Here is an 18,389-nt window from a genome sequence, read left to right as displayed (position 1 = left end):
CCCATCTGCTGATGATTGTCAATTCTCTCCTAGAGAGAAAGAGAGAACACTAGGTAGAAGACCGTCAGTCATCGGCAGGAGAGCAGGGATTCATGAATAACCAGGACTCTTCTCAGGTAGATTTGACTCTTTTCAAGGCGTGTGCTGGAAATATTATGATGCTGGTTCTCAGCAACCATTTACTTTAGCTGATTTGTGACACACCACTGAAATCAGCATTTCTGTCATTCCATTATACTGCCCAAAGTACGGTCAGCATAAAGTTGATGACAGGTTCCCTTTAATTATGTAATCTGGGTTTGGACTGCTACTTACAGGGCCTTGTGAAGGTATTCATCCCATTTTTCCTGTTTTGTTGCATCACAGCCTGTAAAAACAGATTTTTAGAGTATTCTACCATTTCATGTACACAGTATGTGGCCCACTTTGAAGGTGCAAAGTATTTTTACCGTGAACTTTGATGGGCATAAGTATTCACACCCTGAAAGTCAATACTTTGTTGCACCACCTATTCCCACAATTACAGAAGCAATTCTCTTGGAGTATGTGTCTATTAGGTTAGCACATCTAGAAACTGAGATTTGCGTTGGTGTTTTGCATTCTTCAAGTTATGCCATGGATTCTCAATTGGATTGAGGTCTGGGCTTTGACCAGGCCATTCCAAGACATTTAAAGGTCTCCCCTTAAACCACTCCAGTGTAGCTTCAACATTATTCTTAGGGTCACAGTCCTGCTAGAAGGTGAATCTCTGACCTAGTCCCAAATCTCTGGCAGACTGAAACTGATTTTCCTCAAGAATTGCTTATCTTTTCTCCAATCCTGACCAGTTTTCCAGTCTTTGTAGATAAAAAGCAGCTCCACAGTATGATGCTGCTACCACCATGCTTCCCTGTGGGAGTGGTGTTCTTGGGATTATAGGAAGTGTTGGGTTTTGCGCCACACATACCATTTTTGGCCACTTTTCCATAAAGCCCACTCAGTGTACAGCTTATGGTGGCCCTATGGGCAGACATTTCCATCTCCTCTATAGATATTTGGAGCTCCCTCCGTGTTATCATTGGTGTCTTTGTTGAATATGATTTAATTCCCTTCTTGCTAGGTCTTTGGGTTTTGGTGGGCAGCCTTTTTTTTTCCAGGTTTGTAGTTGTGCTATTTTCTTTCCATTTTTTGGTTTTATAACCCAAGCCTGATCTATACTTCTCCAAAGCTTTGTCCCTGACCTATTTGGAGAGCTCCTTGGTCTTTATGTTGCTTGCTTTGTAGTGCTCCAGACTCGGGGGCCCTTTGAGAACAAGTGTATTTATACTCGCATCATGTGACACTGACTCAGTTGCACCCACACTGGATTTGGACTCTTCTGCACAGGTCCCGGATGTGTGCGCTTCTTTTCCTGGTCAGCTGCATAATAGTAAATGGGAGAATTGCAAAGGCTCTACTGACTTGTAAAACACGGCTAGGTGCTCTCTCCAAATAAGGCAGTACCAATTGCCAAATGATTGATAGAATATAGTATGTAGAAGATGGAGGGCACTCAGATGTCTGTATATATAGAGAAGGCAACAATTATAGTAAGGTATATCACGTTTCTTTATTGTTTCTAAAAATATACCCTTCTGTAAAATTATCAATATATCAAAAAATAAAATAAATACTTTTCAAGGATGTGGAGGAGTAGAAACTTAGTCACAACGATACAAATTTCTCAGATTGTATCAGGAACGCTATGGTTCTTCCTATTATGACAGAGTATATCAAATGATTGAAATGCTTGAAATAAATAAAATAGAATAAAATAGAATAGATAAAAGTCCTTATATGACTAAAATCCTACTTCTGCAGATGATCAGTCTGCATGTAGGAGTCATATATCCTATGTTGCAATCCTGGGGTAATAGGTTCACTTATATATCCTATGTTGCAATCCTGGGGTGATAGGTTCACTTAAGTCCTGGGAATGTATTTAGTATAAAACCGGAACAGTCTTACCCCATATGCGTCAGTTCCAAGGTACAGCTGTAGGGAGATCTCCTTACTATATTGTCCGGTCCTCTGTGGTGTGTAGCGGTGGTGCGCACGTGTTCTCCAGCGTCTTCTTCTCTGATCGCTCTGTTCCTCTTCGCTGGGCCGGAAATGATGTTCCTATAGCCGGAAATGACGATCTGTTACTCCGACCAGCTGACTGATTTGAAACAGCTGAGAACGGACGCAGTTCACCTTTATATTTTAGGATGGACTTTTTTGTTTAAAAAGTCAAAGTACTATTCTTATATAAAACCCAAACGCGTTTCGGTGCACTCTTGCACCTTCCTCAGTGGTGAATAGTACTATTAATCTACCTCCTTTTATAGGGGAGGGATCATTAAAATGTCCAGGTTAAATCCAAACTATGGGACGGAATTCCATGAGTCATAGGATCATATAATGATATACATACTGATTTCCTTTCTAAATAGGAATGTTACAGAGCAATGATTAGAACGGAGCTGTGTTTAAAACGGAACTGTATTTGAAATGTACAACCTTACAACAACAAAATATATATAATCATGACCAATAAAAATGTACCATTATTATAAATATCAATAAAAATCAATAAAAATGTACCATTATTATAAATATCCTAAATATTCGGTACCAATATTATTTTACTACAATGATATATATATATGTATATATTTCTATATGTTACATTCCTCTGACAATCTAAAAATTCATAAAACATGTTAAAAAGATAAATAACTGAAGAATGTATAAAAATGTAAAAGTATAAAATGCAAAGGTGTCTTATATTGAATAAGATATAGGTTGTTAGGATACTTTCTTCTTTTTGCTGGTCTGGATCTAGGTTTGAATTTGAATCTGTTCAAATTCAAACCTAGATCCAGACCAGCAAAAAGAAGAAAGTATCCTAACAACCTATATCTTATTCAATATAAGACACCTTTGCATTTTATACTTTTACATTTTTATACATTCTTCAGTTATTTATCTTTTTAACATGTTTTATGAATTTTTAGATTGTCAGAGGAATGTAACATATAGAAATATATACATATATATATATCATTGTAGTAAAATAATATTGGTACCGAATATTTAGGATATTTATAATAATGGTACATTTTTATTGATTTTTATTGATATTTATAATAATGGTACATTTTTATTGGTCATGATTATATATATTTTGTTGTTGTAAGGTTGTACATTTCAAATACAGTTCCGTTTTAAACACAGCTCCGTTCTAATCATTGCTCTGTAACATTCCTATTTAGAAAGGAAATCAGTATGTATATCATTATATGATCCTATGACTCATGGAATTCCGTCCCATAGTTTGGATTTAACCTGGACATTTTAATGATCCCTCCCCTATAAAAGGAGGTAGATTAATAGTACTATTCACCACTGAGGAAGGTGCAAGAGTGCACCGAAACGCGTTTGGGTTTTATATAAGAATAGTACTTTGACTTTTTAAACAAAAAAGTCCATCCTAAAATATAAAGGTGAACTGCGTCCGTACTCAGCTGTTTCAAATCGGTCAGCTGGTCGGAGTAACAGATCGTCATTTCCGGCTATAGGAACATCATTTCCGGCCCAGCGAAGAGGAACAGAGCGATCAGAGAAGAAGACGCCGGAGAACACGTGCGCACCACCGCTACACACCACAGAGGACCGGACAATATAGTAAGGAGATCTCCCTACAGCTGTACCTTGGAACTGACGCATATGGGGTAAGACTGTTCCGGTTTTATACTAAATACATTCCCAGGACTTAAGTGAACCTATCACCCCAGGATTGCAACATAGGATATATAAGTGAACCTATTACCCCAGGATTGCAACATAGGATATATGACTCCTACATGCAGACTGATCATCTGCAGAAGTAGGATTTTAGTCATATAAGGACTTTTATCTATTCTATTCTATTTTATTCTATTTTATTTATTTCAAGCATTTCAATCATTTGATATACTCTGTCATAATAGGAAGAACCATAGCGTTCCTGATACAATCTGAGAAATTTGTATCGTTGTGACTAAGTTTCTACTCCTCCACATCCTTGAAAAGTATTTATTTTATTTTTTGATATATTGATAATTTTACAGAAGGGTATATTTTTAGAAACAATAAAGAAACGTGATATACCTTACTATAATTGTTGCCTTCTCTATATATACAGACATCTGAGTGCCCTCCATCTTCTACATACTATAATAGTAAATGCAGCTGAACAGGAAAAGCAGGGCACACGTCTGCTCAGGGCCTAGCGGAAGACCCCACAGACTGTGTGAGTGCAGAGGGGACAGCGGCATTGGTTGAGCGAGGGACGGGTAAGTATTAACCAAACTGTCTTTCTTCCACAGGTTAGAAGAAATGGCAGTTTTTATAAAAAGCCCAGTCAACCGTTTTCATATCTATTGAGGTTAAATATGGTGAATCCTGTCAGGGTAACTTATTGCTGGGCAAAAAGCACTGGGAGGGGGGGGGGTTTAGGCTTATTTGGCAGGCAATTCTTTCTTAAGTATAATATTTAGGTGTGTTTCTCTTGTGCATTATTTCAAATACAGCAAAAAGAAGCTTTCTGCTCTCTATGGAAAGTGGACAGAGTGTCTCTATACTGTTGATCCTGTTTCATTTGATACGTTTAAAAAAAATGACAAGAAAAATGGAGATGATAAGAAAAACCAGGTGAATACACTATATGGATGAACCATAAATATATTAAACGAATATACACACTGTCAGCCATAACATTAAAACCAATATTGTAGAGGTCCTCCTTTCTGGACTCCACATGTTCTATGTAGGGGTTCGGAAGTATCTGACAACAAGATATTTAATAGAAGATCCTTAATCCTAGAGGTGGAGCCTTCATGGATCCAGCATATCTCACAAAAGCTTAGTCAGTTTGAGATCTGTGGAATTTGGATGTGAAGGGATCAACTCTTTGGCATGTTTCTCAAACCTTTACTGAGATATTTTTGTACTGTTTCAGGAAACATAATACAGCCTCTAGCATTAAGAAATACTGCTGTCTTAAAGATATATACTTGGTCTACAGCACTGCTTAGGTATGGTAGGTGGCACATATCAAAGTAACATCCAGAATGCCAGACCCAGTTTCCATGCACACTGGCCAATTCAGCTTACCTTCTTCCCATAGTACATCTAGTGCCATCATTTCCCAAGCTACGCCCAGCCGTCCATTGATGTAAAAGAAAACATGATTCATCAGATGAGGCCACCTTCTTCCGTTGCTCCATGGTCCAGTTCTGAGGCTTATTTGCCTATTAGAGGCCCATTTGGTAGTGAAAAAGGGGTCAGCATGGGCCCTCTATCTAGTCTGCATCTATGAAGCCCATACATGGTGAGATGTGATGTACTATGTGTTCTGAAATTTTCTATCATAGAGGCCAGTAACTTTTTTTAAAGCAATTTTTGCTACAGTAGCACTTCTGTGGGATAAGATCAGGCAGGCTAATCTTTACTCTCAACAAACATCATTGAGCCTTGGGAAAATCACTGGTTCTGCTTTGTTTGGCTACTTTTGGTAGGTACTAGCCACTGCTTACCAGAAATATCCCAAAAGACCTGCCATTTTGAAGATAGTCTAATCCAACTATCACAGTTTCGGCCTTGCTCAGATCCTTACATCTGTCCACTTGGAAGAACTGACTGTTCACTTGCTGCCTAATATATTCCCCCACTTGACAGGTGCCATCGTTATGAGATAATGACATGAACATCATCTGGTTTCAATGTTATGGCTATGTTTATGGGGTATTCCCATCTCTGTCCTTCGTGATCAAGAAGAGGATAACTACATTAAGTACCAGCCAGGGGTGGCTAGACTTATGGAAAGATCCAAATGGCCAGTGTTCCACTGTTTCCGTAACTCCCACAGCAGTGAATGGGAGTTAAAGAAGCAACATAGCTTGTGTAGCTCCTACTCGCTGCTACAGGAGTTGTGGAAACAGCGGAACAACGGCTGCTCGGACAGTTCTGTAACTTTGCCCATGAAGGGCTGAGATGGGAATAACAGTTTATTTTATATTTCAACTGCAGATATAAAAATGTCGTATTAAAAGGGTTGTCCAACATTATATCAGACCACATAGATTGGCCAACCCCAGGTGGTGATCATACTTACCTGGTCGCTGCTTGGTTCGGTCTCTGTCGCTCCCCAGCTGGCTCTTCATCTCACTGGTGCTCTGATATCAACATCCTGTTGACTGGGCAGTACGTGACCACTGCAGCTAATCACGGTCTGCATGGGAGCTGTAGACACAAATTAGTGGTGGATATTTACTAATGCAGTTTTTTTGCCAGCTCAAGACTGACATTCTATATCATTATTTTGAGCCACTGCATTTAAACAAGGGGATATCGAGCCCTATTCCCATGACTGGGTGATCCAGTCTAATCCTGTGGATAAGTGATAACTTGCCAGCCCATGACAACCCCTTCAAAGTGGTGCAAGCCACACGTATCTTCTCTTGTTCCTTTCAGCCTTATAAACCGTAGGGCACATTTTTTAAGACCCGCGTTTTAGACGCCGGTCTTAATAATAAAGCCCCTGCTGTCGCAGTGGATCGCCGAAGTTCTGAAGAGGCGCATGCCTCTCCATAACTTTGGCGCATCCAGGGCCAGTTCTAAATGTAAGACAGCTTCCTAGCTGTCTTACATTTAGACAATTTTCTACGCCTAAGGCCTCCTGCACACGAACATTCAGTTTTTTGCGGGCCGCAAACCGCAGATCTGCAAAAAACGGAAGCCGCCCGTGTGCCTTCCGCAATTTGCGGAACGGAACAGGCGGCCATCAATATAAATGCCTATTCTTGTCTGCAAAGCGCGGACAAGAATAGGAGGTTATATTTTTTTAGCGGAGCTGCAGAACAGGGCAATGGATGCGGACAGCACACAGAGTGCTGTCCGCATCTTTTGCGGTCCCATTGAAGTGAATGGGTCCGCATCTGAGCCGCCAAAACGGCGGCTCGGATGCGGACCCAAACAACGGCTGTGTGCATAAGGCCTAAAACAGGCTTAGAAAATGATGAATGAGACGGGCCTGCCGTCCTTCCCCGCCCACGCTACGCCCACAATTTTAGACCTGGCGTGAACGGGGCAAAGACGCAGATGGCAGCGCAACTAACCATTGTGCTGCCATCTGCGCCTGAAATATGCCTAATTTCGGCTTATTTCAGAATAGTAAATGACCCCCGCTATGTTACTATTATTTAACAAGTACTGTCTTCTCCTTTTAACAGTCCAGAAGTACTGAGGAGCCTGATGAAATGCCATTACCAGACTCGGAAAGTGTACAGGTTATCCCTGGGAGTAGACTGATGTGGCGAATAGCCCCTCGACCATCCAATTCTGCACAGGTTGGCCTCACCCATCCCACCCATTTCAACACATTCTTGAACTGACAAACCACAGTAAGAGAGGTCAAATATGTTCAATTAAAAGGGTTGTCTTCTGCAATTCCAGCCACAACTCATGAGAGTGGCGATTTTTCTGGAAAATAACTAGACCTCTTTTATATTCTCTGGCAGTCTTAAATCGCTTTCAGTTGTAATAGGAGGAATATTAAAGTCAATGAAACGAGTAGGGGAATTGCATCCCTGTGTTAGCTCTCTTAGGGGCAGTGCACAAAACACAGCAGTATTTAATCTTTGGACAGTAGAGATGTCACAAAGGTTGTCTAATAAGGTGAGCAGGACAGGAGCTAAGAGGACACTTCTCCACATGCAAAACGTCTGTGTAATGAGGGAGCCTGTCGGTTTTTCATGCTTCACATGGTTCCATTTAACCTCTTCATAGCTAAAATAGTTACAGGTCCTGAGGCTACTCAGAGATTCTGAAGACTGCACCCCCCACCACCACCATCTTTTAATCTCGTCAGGAACAGTATTTTCAACTAGACCTTGTATGCATTTAAATCACCATCAGAAGCGGTCATGTCGCCCTCAAAATCTCATATTCGGGTAGTATGCGCATAACATTTACAATAGTACTATTGACAATTCCAATAGGTCTTTTTCATGAATTCTGCATCCTTTCTACAGTAAACTGTTATCACCAGTTACTTACACAATTGCTCCATATGCTTTCCTGAATATTGTAAGCTTTTCACTGGCAATGCAGCATATTTGTTGAATAGACATGACATGATATTTCTTCCTTGATTTGTTGTAGATGTATAACTTCACCCACTTTGCTATGGCATTGAATGAATTTGATAAGGGAATGGAAAAGATAATGCCCAAGACAGATTGCAGACTGCGCCCTGATATAAGGGCAATGGAAAATGGCGATATTGGTAATTTTAAATTTCCTTCAGCAAGCAATCCATCTTTTATATGTCATTCACTACTGTATGCCTTCAAAATCTTTAGTGTTGTTGCAGTGCAATGGTTCCTGGGTAGAACATGTATTAATGGCTGCCACAAACTAACTTCATAGTAGGGGAATTCATGTGTCACCATAAAGCATCCTGTGCAGAAGAGCCTAGTCACTTAGGGTGTCTCCACCAGAAAATAGCAAAAGATTTCAGATTTCCCTCTGTTCTTATATATAGGGTCTCATTTCAGAGACATTACATTGTGTCAACCTCTCCATTTAATTTCTAGTAGAAAATAATTGTCACCATGATGTTTTATATAAGCTGTATGGATCTCATGAGGACTTTCTGTACAATAAATTGTATAAAAAGTTACATGCATTATTAAATGGCAACTGTTTTTTGTTTTTTTTCTTCCATTTTCTAAGACACAGCCAGTGAAGAAAAGAAGAGATTAGAAGAAAAACAAAGGGCTGCTCGAAAGAATCGCTCAAAGTCAGATGAAGACTGGAAAACAAGGTCAATAGAAATATTAGAGTTTTGAAATGGTATCTTTCAGGCTGGGTTCACACTGTGTTAAAGGGCTTGTCTCAAAATTTTATACAAGGCACTTACTAATGTATTGTGATTGTCCATATTGCCTCCCTTGCTGGCTTGATTCATTTTTCCTTCACATTATACGCTATCCAGGGGTTACATACACCCTGCAATCCATCAGCAGTGGCCGTACTTGCACACTTTAGGAAAAAGCGCCAGCCTCCTTGGTGGCTTTGACTGCGGGAACACACATAGGCACACATGTACAGCAGCTCCCGTCCTGGCCACTGCATGCTGCAGTGGTGTTCATAACCCCTGGAAACGAGAAGTGTATAAAGCGATGGAAAAGTAAATCAATATGGATAATCACAGTACATGAGTAAGTTTGGTTAACTTTCTCTATATGATAAATGGCATTTGCCGAAGTAAGACAACCCCTTTGATCTTTAGGGTATTGCTGGGATCAGTCAGTTCTGAACAAGCCCACTGTCCTTTCCATATGGGGGTATCCTTTTAAATACTTGAAAACTGTATTAAAATGTATTCTGTTCAACTGCACTACTCTGTCTGCCAAAAACCTGGAAACAGAGAGCAAGTGAAACGGAGTCCAAAGATGAATCCTTTCAACTCCATCAACTCCATCAACCCATTAAGCCCCTTGCGGTAAATGTATACCTCTAATGGAAAGTCCAATGGGAGGCTTAAACACAGTTGTAAACGAACCTAAAAGTGTAACCTGTCAGTAGAGAACATACTGTGCACATGAAACAATACATACCAGTAATTAGAGAAACATCTGATCTAACAATACATCCAATTAGAGGACATATAATAAAAGAGCTATATTTATTTTGGACAAGTCCCATGTTTATAAAGGGGTTTCTGGGATGTTAATACTGGTTATATATCCTAAGGATAAGTCATCAGTATTACATCAGTGGGGGTCTGATCCTTGGCTCCACTGCTGCTCAACTGTTTAAAGCTGCCGAGGAGTTCTAACAGCGCTGCGTGGTTTACATTGGTCCATACACTCACCTCACTGTACATTCAGTATAGTAGCGGCTGTGATTGATATTGCAGCTTTGTCCCATTCACTTATTCAGGACAGTGCTGCAATACCCTGCACAAGATCTCTGTATGTGAAGTTAGCGAGTAAGTAAAGCACTACCTTACAACTTGCAATAGAGGGGCACACAACAGCTGTAAAAATAGAGGCAATGATATTTGCTAAAGTGAGACAACCCCTTCAATGACCTATCCCTAGGATAAACCACAATCTTGTAGTCCCTGAAAACACCTTTAACCCGTTGGATACCAGCGTACACCCGGTCCCTGAGCAAAATCGCTCGGTGACTGGGGTACAATGGCTGCTCTGCACTGCAGGCAGCCATCTTTCCTACGGGCACAGGGAGGTTCTCCTCCCCCTGCAGCCCTGATTGCTGCCATTGGCCAGACTGCATAAACCGGCCAAATGCAGCTCTGGATGGTTTTTTTAACCATTCATGGAGCTGCAGGGGGGTTGTACAGGGGTGACTGGTGCTGAACTAGTCAGCACCTGTCTCCCCCGAGGTCGGGCAGGGGACACCAGTGTTTGGGGTCCCCTGCCTGCGCTGCGATTGGCTAGAACAGCACAGCATAGGAAAGGGCTGAACCTATCTGCAGGCAGCCATGATAGCTGGTGACTGCGTGCAGAGAGGTTCTGTGCCTCTCTGTGCTACTTGTTGGCTTGCTGGGACTTGTGGTGCACCACCACTGCTATTTCCTGCTGAAACAAGAAAAGAACAACAACATCTAGAATTGCTGCACTGATTTATTTATATATTTTTTTAATTTGCAGCAGTTCCAGATCCCTAAACCACCCTCCATCCCTGTCCCCTGTTTCCACTGTAGAGGTACCTCAGGATGTCTTCATATGCGACATAGCTCCCAAAAGCCAATCCTGTAAAATCTGTCCTCCCAAAGCCCTTTTGACACACCTCTCCTTTTGAACCCTGCCATGCGTTCATGGGTTTGTAAACTGCAGAATCAGGGTAAAAAATAATTAGGTTTATTTTCGTTTTAACCCTTGCTATGTTACAGCAAAAATGGAAGAAAATGGAAAGTCTAAAAAAAAAAAAAAAAAACGAAATTTTGAAATGTCACCTTCATTTCCCTTTAATTCTTGTGGAACACCTCAAGGGTTAACCAAGTTTGTAACATCAGTTTTGAATAATTTGAGGGATGTAGGTTCTACAATTAGGTCATTTATGGGTGGTTTCCATTACATAAGCCCCTCAAAATCACTTTATAACTGAATTGGTGCTTTAAAAAAATGGTTTGGGAAATTTTGTTGAAATTTTGAAAAGTTGCTTTTAAACTTCTAAGCCTTCTAATGTCCTAAAAAAATAAAATGACATTTACACGATGCCAACATAAAGTAGACATTGGGGAATGTTAAGTAATACATATTTTGAGGTATCAGTTTCTGTTTTAAAAGCAGAGAAATTAAAATTTTGAAAATTGCAAATTTTTCCTAAATTTGTGATATTTTTTTTCCATAAATAAAGGTGACATATATTGACTCAAATTTATGACTGTCATGAAGTACAATGTGTAATGAGAAAACAATCTCAGAATGGCTTAGATACGTACAGTCAGGTCCATAAATATTGGGACATCAACACAATTCTAACATTTTTGGCTCTATACACCACCACAATGGATTTCAAATGAAACGAACAAGATGTGCTTTAACTGCAGACTGTTTTAATTAGAGGGTATTTACATCCAAATCAGGTGAAAAGTGTAGTAATTACAACAGTTTGCATATGTCCCTCCCATTTGTTAAGGGACCAAATGTAATGGGACAGTTGGCTTCTCAGCTGTTCCATGGCCAGGTGTGTGTTGTTCCCTCATTATCCTAATTACAATGAGCAGATAAAAGGTCCAGAGTTTATTTCAAGTGTGCTATTTGCATTTGAAATCTGTTGCTGTCAACTCTCAAGATGAGATCCAAAGAGCTGTCACTATCAGTGAAGCAAGCAATCATTAGGCTGAAGAAAGAAGGAACGCACCGGTGAGCTCAGCTATACCAAAAGACCCAGAAGACCACGGAAAACAACTGTGGTTGATGACCGAAGAATTATTTCCCTGGTGAAGAAAACACCCTTCACAACAGTTGGCCAGATCAAGAACACTCTCCAGGAGGTAGGTGTATGTGTGTCAAAGTCAAAAATCAAGAGAAGACTTCAGCAGAGTGAATAGAGGGTTCACCACAAGATGTAAACCATTGGTAAGCCTCAAAAACAGGAAGGCCAGATTAGAGTTTGCCAAACGACATCTGAAAAAGCCTTCACAGTTCCTATGGACAGATGAGACCAAGATCAACTTGTACCAGAGTGATGGGAAGAGAAGAGTATGGAGAAGGAAAGGAACTGCTCATGATCCTAAGCATACCACCTCATCAGTGAAGCATGGTGGTGGTAGTGTCATGGCGTGGACATATATGGCTGCCAATGGAACTGGTTCTCTTGTATTTATTGATGATGTGACTGCTGACAAAAACAGCAGGATGAATTCTGAAGTGTTTCAGGCAATATTATCTGCTCATATTCAGCCAAATCCTTCAGAACTTGTTGGACGGCGCTTCATAGTGCAGATGGACAATGACCCAAAGAGTTTAAGGGAAAGAAGTGGAATGTTATGCAATGGCCAGGTCAATCACCTGACCTGAATCCGATTGAGCATGCCCCAAAGAACAAGCAGGAACTGAAGACAGTTGCAGTAGAGGCCTGGCAGAGCATCACCAGGGATGAAACCCAGCATCTGGTGATGTCCATGCGTTCCAGACTTCAGGCTGTAATTATTAGAAAGTGAAAGATTGAGTATTATGTCCCATTACTTTTGGTTCCTTAACAAGTGGGAGGCACATATGCAAACTGTTGTAATTCCTACACCATTCACCTGATTTGGATGTAAAAACCCTCAAATTAAAGCTGACAGTCTGCAGTTAAAGCACATCTTGTTTATTTCATTTTAAATCCATTGTGGTGGTGTACAGAGCCAAAAATGTTAGAATTGTCGATGTCCCAATATTTATGGACCTGGCTGTAAAAGCGTTCCAAAGTTATTACCACACAAAGTGACACATGTCAGATTTGCAAAAATCGGCCTGGGATTTAAGGTGAAAGGCTCAGTACTGAAAGGTTTAAAGGTGTTTTCTCATCTCGCTGTTAGGCCTCTTGCATGCGACCATATGTCCCCCGTGACTATATTGCTGCCAGCATACAGCGGGTCCACAATACATGGGACACCGGCCGCGTTCATTTTGCATCACGGATGCGGACCCATTCACTTGAAAAAGGCCACAAATCTGGAGATGCGGTATAGAACAGAACCACGGAACGGAAGCACTACGGAGTCCTTTCATGGGGTTCTGTTCCGTGCTTCCGTAATGCAAAAAGATAGAACTTGTCCTATCTTTTTGCTGAACGGACGGATAGCGGACCCCATTCAAGTGAATGGGGTCGCGATCTACATGCGCCTGGCCCACGTTCGGTGCCCGTTCATTGCGGACCGCAATTTGCGGTCCATGGGCACGGGCAGCACACGTTCGTGTGCAAGAGGCCTTACGAAGGCAAGATAAGACAAAGTCACAACCACCAGATGCCTGGGAAATAGCAGAGTGGGGCGGCGCCTAACTCAGAAACAGCCTAGCTTGCTGTGCTTTGTTGTTTTCATAACTATCATGCGATACAATGGGAGTTACGGAAACAATGGCCCACCGGCACGCTCTATTTCCCAGCCACCTGGTGGTCGGGACTTGGTCTCATCTCCCTTAGCAACGAGGTGAGGCAATCCCATTAAAGGCCAGTACACACACAGCGAAGCAGCATTTGTGACTTTAACGTGATATAACACTATATACAACTTAATTGAAATTATACATAAAATGTATTTGTTTTTTACACAAGTGATTTCTTTTTTCAGGTGGTTTTATCAAGGCCCTAATCCACACAACAATGCACAGGACTGGCTATACTGTGGGAAGTACTGGGACAGAAATTACACAAGCCTACCAGATATCTATTGATAGTGGCGCGCTGCCATGATGGGGGTCTTTTCAGCTGTATGAAATGTAGATTTGCGTGCCCTGACTTCATACAACTTGCACCTTTTAAAACCCTATAGCATTTAATTTAACAATCCTTTTTGTAAAGGAAAGCAAGCAATATGTGATGCAACTTTCCGAGTTGTCATAGACACCAGTAGGAATGCCGGCAGATGATACATATTCATGTCTAGGATCTGACATTTATGTGAAAGAAATATCTATATCTTGAAAAATAAACATTATTTTGATAAGCCTGAAAAATGTTCAATGCATGACGAATGTCAGAATATTCTCCCTCAGAATTCAAGCAAGTGCAGGAGAAATCGACACAAAAACCTAATAAAAAGCAGTGATGGCTTTGTGGCTGTCCACACGCAAAGTGGCAATATGATCTGACTATAAAAAATTTACAGATACAGGACTATTGCATTTTGAGGGCCTCTCTGGGCTTTTCTGAACATCCGGCAGCCTTCTGACCTGAGGAGGCAAGATGGTTTCCTCAGTATTTACCCCTCTGTCACAGCTTCAATCCCATTCACATGACCCCCTGGTCTGTCTGCAGGCTCGAGTCTTCCTGTTCAGCAGCGTATTGTAAGTGGAAGTCATCTTCACAGGTCAGAAGGCTGCCGGATTTTCAGAAATGCACAGAGAACCCCTTTAAGGAAAGCATTCCAATTTCATTGTGTATATTGTATACATGTATTTTTAAGCAATTCCCATTGTCTATAGAGGGAAATAAAACAGAATTTCGGGAATACCTACCGCTATTTACATCATGTTTGTCTTGGATATTTAACTGTAATACAACTAATATGAAAACCTCAAATACCATCATCTATAGTCAACATGCTTTTTAGTTTGATTGTAAATGTGACCATTTAGGGGGTAACTTATCAATCTGAAATACGCCTAAATTAGTACAGTCCGCTACCTCTTCATAACTCTGACTTAGGGGTTTATTCAGACTGGTGTCTAAAACGCTGATCTTAATAAATGTGCCCCTTAATTTTAGATTGACATATTTAGGCCATCTAGGTCATATATTGCCTTTCTTCATAGCACCACATCTGTTTTAAATCTCCAGTAATTTCTTGTATGCCCAATTAGTACATTAAAGGGGTTTTCCAAGACTTTTATACTGATAACCTATCCTCTGGATAAGTCATCATTATCTAATTGGTGGTGTCCGACACGCCAGGCTCCCCGCCGATCAGCTGTTTGAGAAGGCACAGGCGCTTCTCTCAGCTCACAAAACACAGTGCCATACATTGTATAGTGGCTGTGCTTGGTATTGCAGCTCAGCCCCTTTCACTTCAATGGGACTGAGCTGCCCCTAGGCCACGTGACACATGAACGTGTTGTTACTGGCCTAGGCTAAGCTGCGTGAAGGCTGTGGCACTACCGAGAGAGCGCCAGTGCCTTCTCAAACAGCTGATCAGTGAGGGTCCTGGGTATGGACCCCACAGATCAGATACTGACCCAATGATTACCTTTTCAGTTACAGGTACACTATGCTCCACATTTACTAATGTAAGTCTTCCTAATGTGACACTATTGAGCACATTTACGTTTAGAGAAATTACCAGAGCCTAGTCTGACAAGGGGACTTGGCTTACTGCAAAATGGGTGGGGCTTTTCAGATAAGGGGTGTGGTCGAACATGCAAGTTTTCCTGTGAAATGCTGCCACAATTATAGTATAAAAATGTGTCCTGTACTAAGCCAATAGTGGGTATAAAGTTAGACAAGTCTAGCCACGCACCAAATTTATCACCCAGCGTCAACCTCTGTGAGAAATATGGTGCGTGTCTAGTATAGTATATAATATATTTGCCCCTATGTTTCTTATGGGTTGTAATTAAATAAAGGGTCTCCTCATTCATTGAGCATCCATGGAATCTGGTTCACACCATGACGTGCATGATTGTAAGGGCTCATGCACACGACTGCACTGTGTTTTGCGGTCCGCACCTTTTTCGGCCCCATTGAAGTGAATGGATCCGCATCGGAGCCGTAAAAAAATAAAATAAAAATGCAGCTCGGATGCGGAACGAAACAATGTTTGTGTGCAGGAGCCCTAATTGATGTTCTTAGTACCGTATTAAAACCAAATCTGGGTGATCTCAGACATATTCATATAGCCTGCAGTTATCTGTAGTCAATCAGAAACAACATGATGATTACGGCTGTGTATTGAGGTCTCTTTACATGACGTGTTGCGGCACCGTTACTCTCATCTTCAAGAATACAATACAACAGACTTCAATTTTTGTAACTTGCCATATTGAGAACTGCAACCCAGCAGAGACAAAGCAAGCAAGCAGAGTTACTACCAAGGTTCATAATGCTTATACACCCTGGAGATGTATTATTGTGCAAGGAAAAAGCAAGCAAGCACCGTTAACACCGTTTTAGGGCTCGTTCACAAAACGAATGTTTTATGCGTTCGGTATACGGGCCGTTTTTACATTCTGTATACGGTCCGTATACGGAACCATTCATTTAAATGGTTCCACAAAAGATGCTCTGTTCTGTGACCCTGCAAAAATTATGCCTATTCTTGACGTAAAAACGGACAAGAATAGGACATCTCTATAATGGGCCTCCTGTTCCGTTCCGCAAATTGCAGAAGCCACACAGGCAGCATCCGTGTTTTGCGGATCCGCAATTTGCGGACTGCAAAAAATAGCACTGTCGTGTGAACGAGCCCTTAGATGCATATATACCATGGAGTTGTGATGTTATGTAGGGATAAAGCAGGCAAGCTGAGTTACTAACAAAGATCAAGATGCTTCTATACCATGGAGATGCAATGTTATAAAGAGTTAGAACAGGGAAGCAGAGTTACTAACAAGGTTACATGTGGAATTATATACATAACAAAAAAGTGTGACGCAACTGAAAATATGTCATATTCTAGGTTCTTCAAAGTAGCCACCTTTTGCTTTGATTACTGCTTTGCACACTCTTGGCATTCTCTTGATGAGCTTCAAGAGGTAGTCACCTGAAATGGTTTCAACTTCACAGGTGTGCCCTGTCAGGTTTAATAATTGGGATTTCTTGCCTTATAAATGGGGTTGGGACCATCAGTTGCGTTGTGGAGAAGTCATGTGGATACACAGCTGATAGTCCTACTGAATAGACTGTTAGAACTTGTATTATGGCAAGAAAAAAGCAGCTAAGTAAAGAAAAACGAGTGGCCATCATTACTTTAAGAAATGAAGGTCTGTCAGTCCGAAAAATTGGGAAAACTTTGAAAGTGTCCCCAAGTGCAGTCACAAAAACTATCAAGCGCTACAAAGAAACTGGCTCACATGCAGACCGCCCCAGGAAAGGAAGACCAAGAGTCCCCTCTGCTGTGGAGGATAAGTTCCTCCGAGTCACCAGCCTCAGAAATCGCAGGTTAACAGCAGCTCAGATTAGAGACCAGGTCAATGCCACACAGAGTTCTAGCAGCAGACACATCTCTAGAACAACTGTTAAGAGGAGACTGTGTGAATCAGGCCTTCATGGTAGATTATCTGCTAGGAAACCACTGCTAAGGACAGGCTACAAGCAGAAGAGACTTGTTTGGGCTAAAGAACACAAGGAATGGACATTAGACCAGTGGAAATCTGTGTTTGGTCTGATGAGTCTAAATTTGAGATCTTTGGTTCCAACCACCGTGTCTTTGTGCGACACAGAAAAGGTGAACGGATGGACTCTACATGCCTGGTTCCCACCGTGAAGCATGGAGGAGGAGGAGGTGTGATGGTGCTTTGCTGGTGACACTGTTGGGGATTTATTGAAAATTAAAGGCATACTGAACCAGCATGGCTACCAGAGCATCTTGCAGTGGCATGCAGTTCCATCCGGTTTGCGTTTAGTTGGACCATCATTTATTTTTCAACAGGACAATGATCCCAAACACACCTCCAGGCTGTGTAAGGGCTATTTGACCATGAAGGAGAGTGATGGGGTGCTGCACCAGATGACCTGGCTTCCACAGTCACCGGACCTGAACCCAATCGAGATGGTTTGGGGTGAGCTGGACCGCAGAGTGAAGGCAAAAGGGCCAACAAGTGCTAAGCATCTCTGGGAACTCCTTCAAGACTGTTGGAAGACCATTTCAGGTGACTACCTCTTGAAGCTCATCAAGAGAATGCCAAGAGTGTGCAAAGCAGTAATCAAAGCAAAAGGTGGCTACTTTGAAGAACCTAGAATGACATATTTTCAGTTGTTTCACACTTTTTTGTTATGTATATAATTCCACATGTGTTAATTCATAGTTTTGATGCCTTCAGTGTGAATCTACAATTTTCATAGTCATGAAAATAAAGAAAACTCTTTGAATGAGAAGGTGTGTCCAAACTTTTGGTCTGTACTGTAGATCGCTGAGTTAACAAGCACTTCTGATTAAAGATTCTTTCCTA

At 41.3% G+C, this 18,389-nt stretch overlaps 1 protein-coding gene across 4 annotated transcripts in view; it reads left to right on the top strand.

Moving 5' to 3' along the window:
• The window catches only part of OSBPL1A (oxysterol binding protein like 1A), a 170,670-nt gene extending 155,468 nt beyond the window's left edge, over positions 1 to 15,202 (top strand). Inside the window, exons 24-28 of one of the 4 annotated variants that reach the window (XM_044293459.1) lie at positions 4,542 to 4,695; positions 7,275 to 7,391; positions 8,206 to 8,329; positions 8,779 to 8,869; positions 13,856 to 15,202. In XM_044293459.1, coding sequence (XP_044149394.1) covers positions 4,542 to 4,695; positions 7,275 to 7,391; positions 8,206 to 8,329; positions 8,779 to 8,869; positions 13,856 to 13,958 — 589 coding nt within the window. In that variant the 3' untranslated portion in view covers positions 13,959 to 15,202. Of the gene's footprint in view, positions 1 to 3,581; positions 3,688 to 4,186; positions 4,445 to 4,541; positions 4,696 to 7,274; positions 7,392 to 8,205; positions 8,330 to 8,778; positions 8,870 to 13,855 lie in introns of those variants that run through there. The other 3 variants (XM_044293456.1, XM_044293460.1, XM_044293461.1) reach the window with 3 other exon arrangements.
• The last annotated feature ends 3,187 nt before the right edge of the window (positions 15,203 to 18,389 follow it).

This window comes from Bufo gargarizans, chromosome 5 (assembly GCF_014858855.1).
Source record: "Bufo gargarizans isolate SCDJY-AF-19 chromosome 5, ASM1485885v1, whole genome shotgun sequence".
In the NCBI taxonomy this organism is placed as follows: Eukaryota; Metazoa; Chordata; class Amphibia; order Anura; family Bufonidae; genus Bufo; species Bufo gargarizans.
Note: the sequence above shows the minus strand (reverse complement) of the source record. Positions and strands in the feature narration are given on the sequence as shown.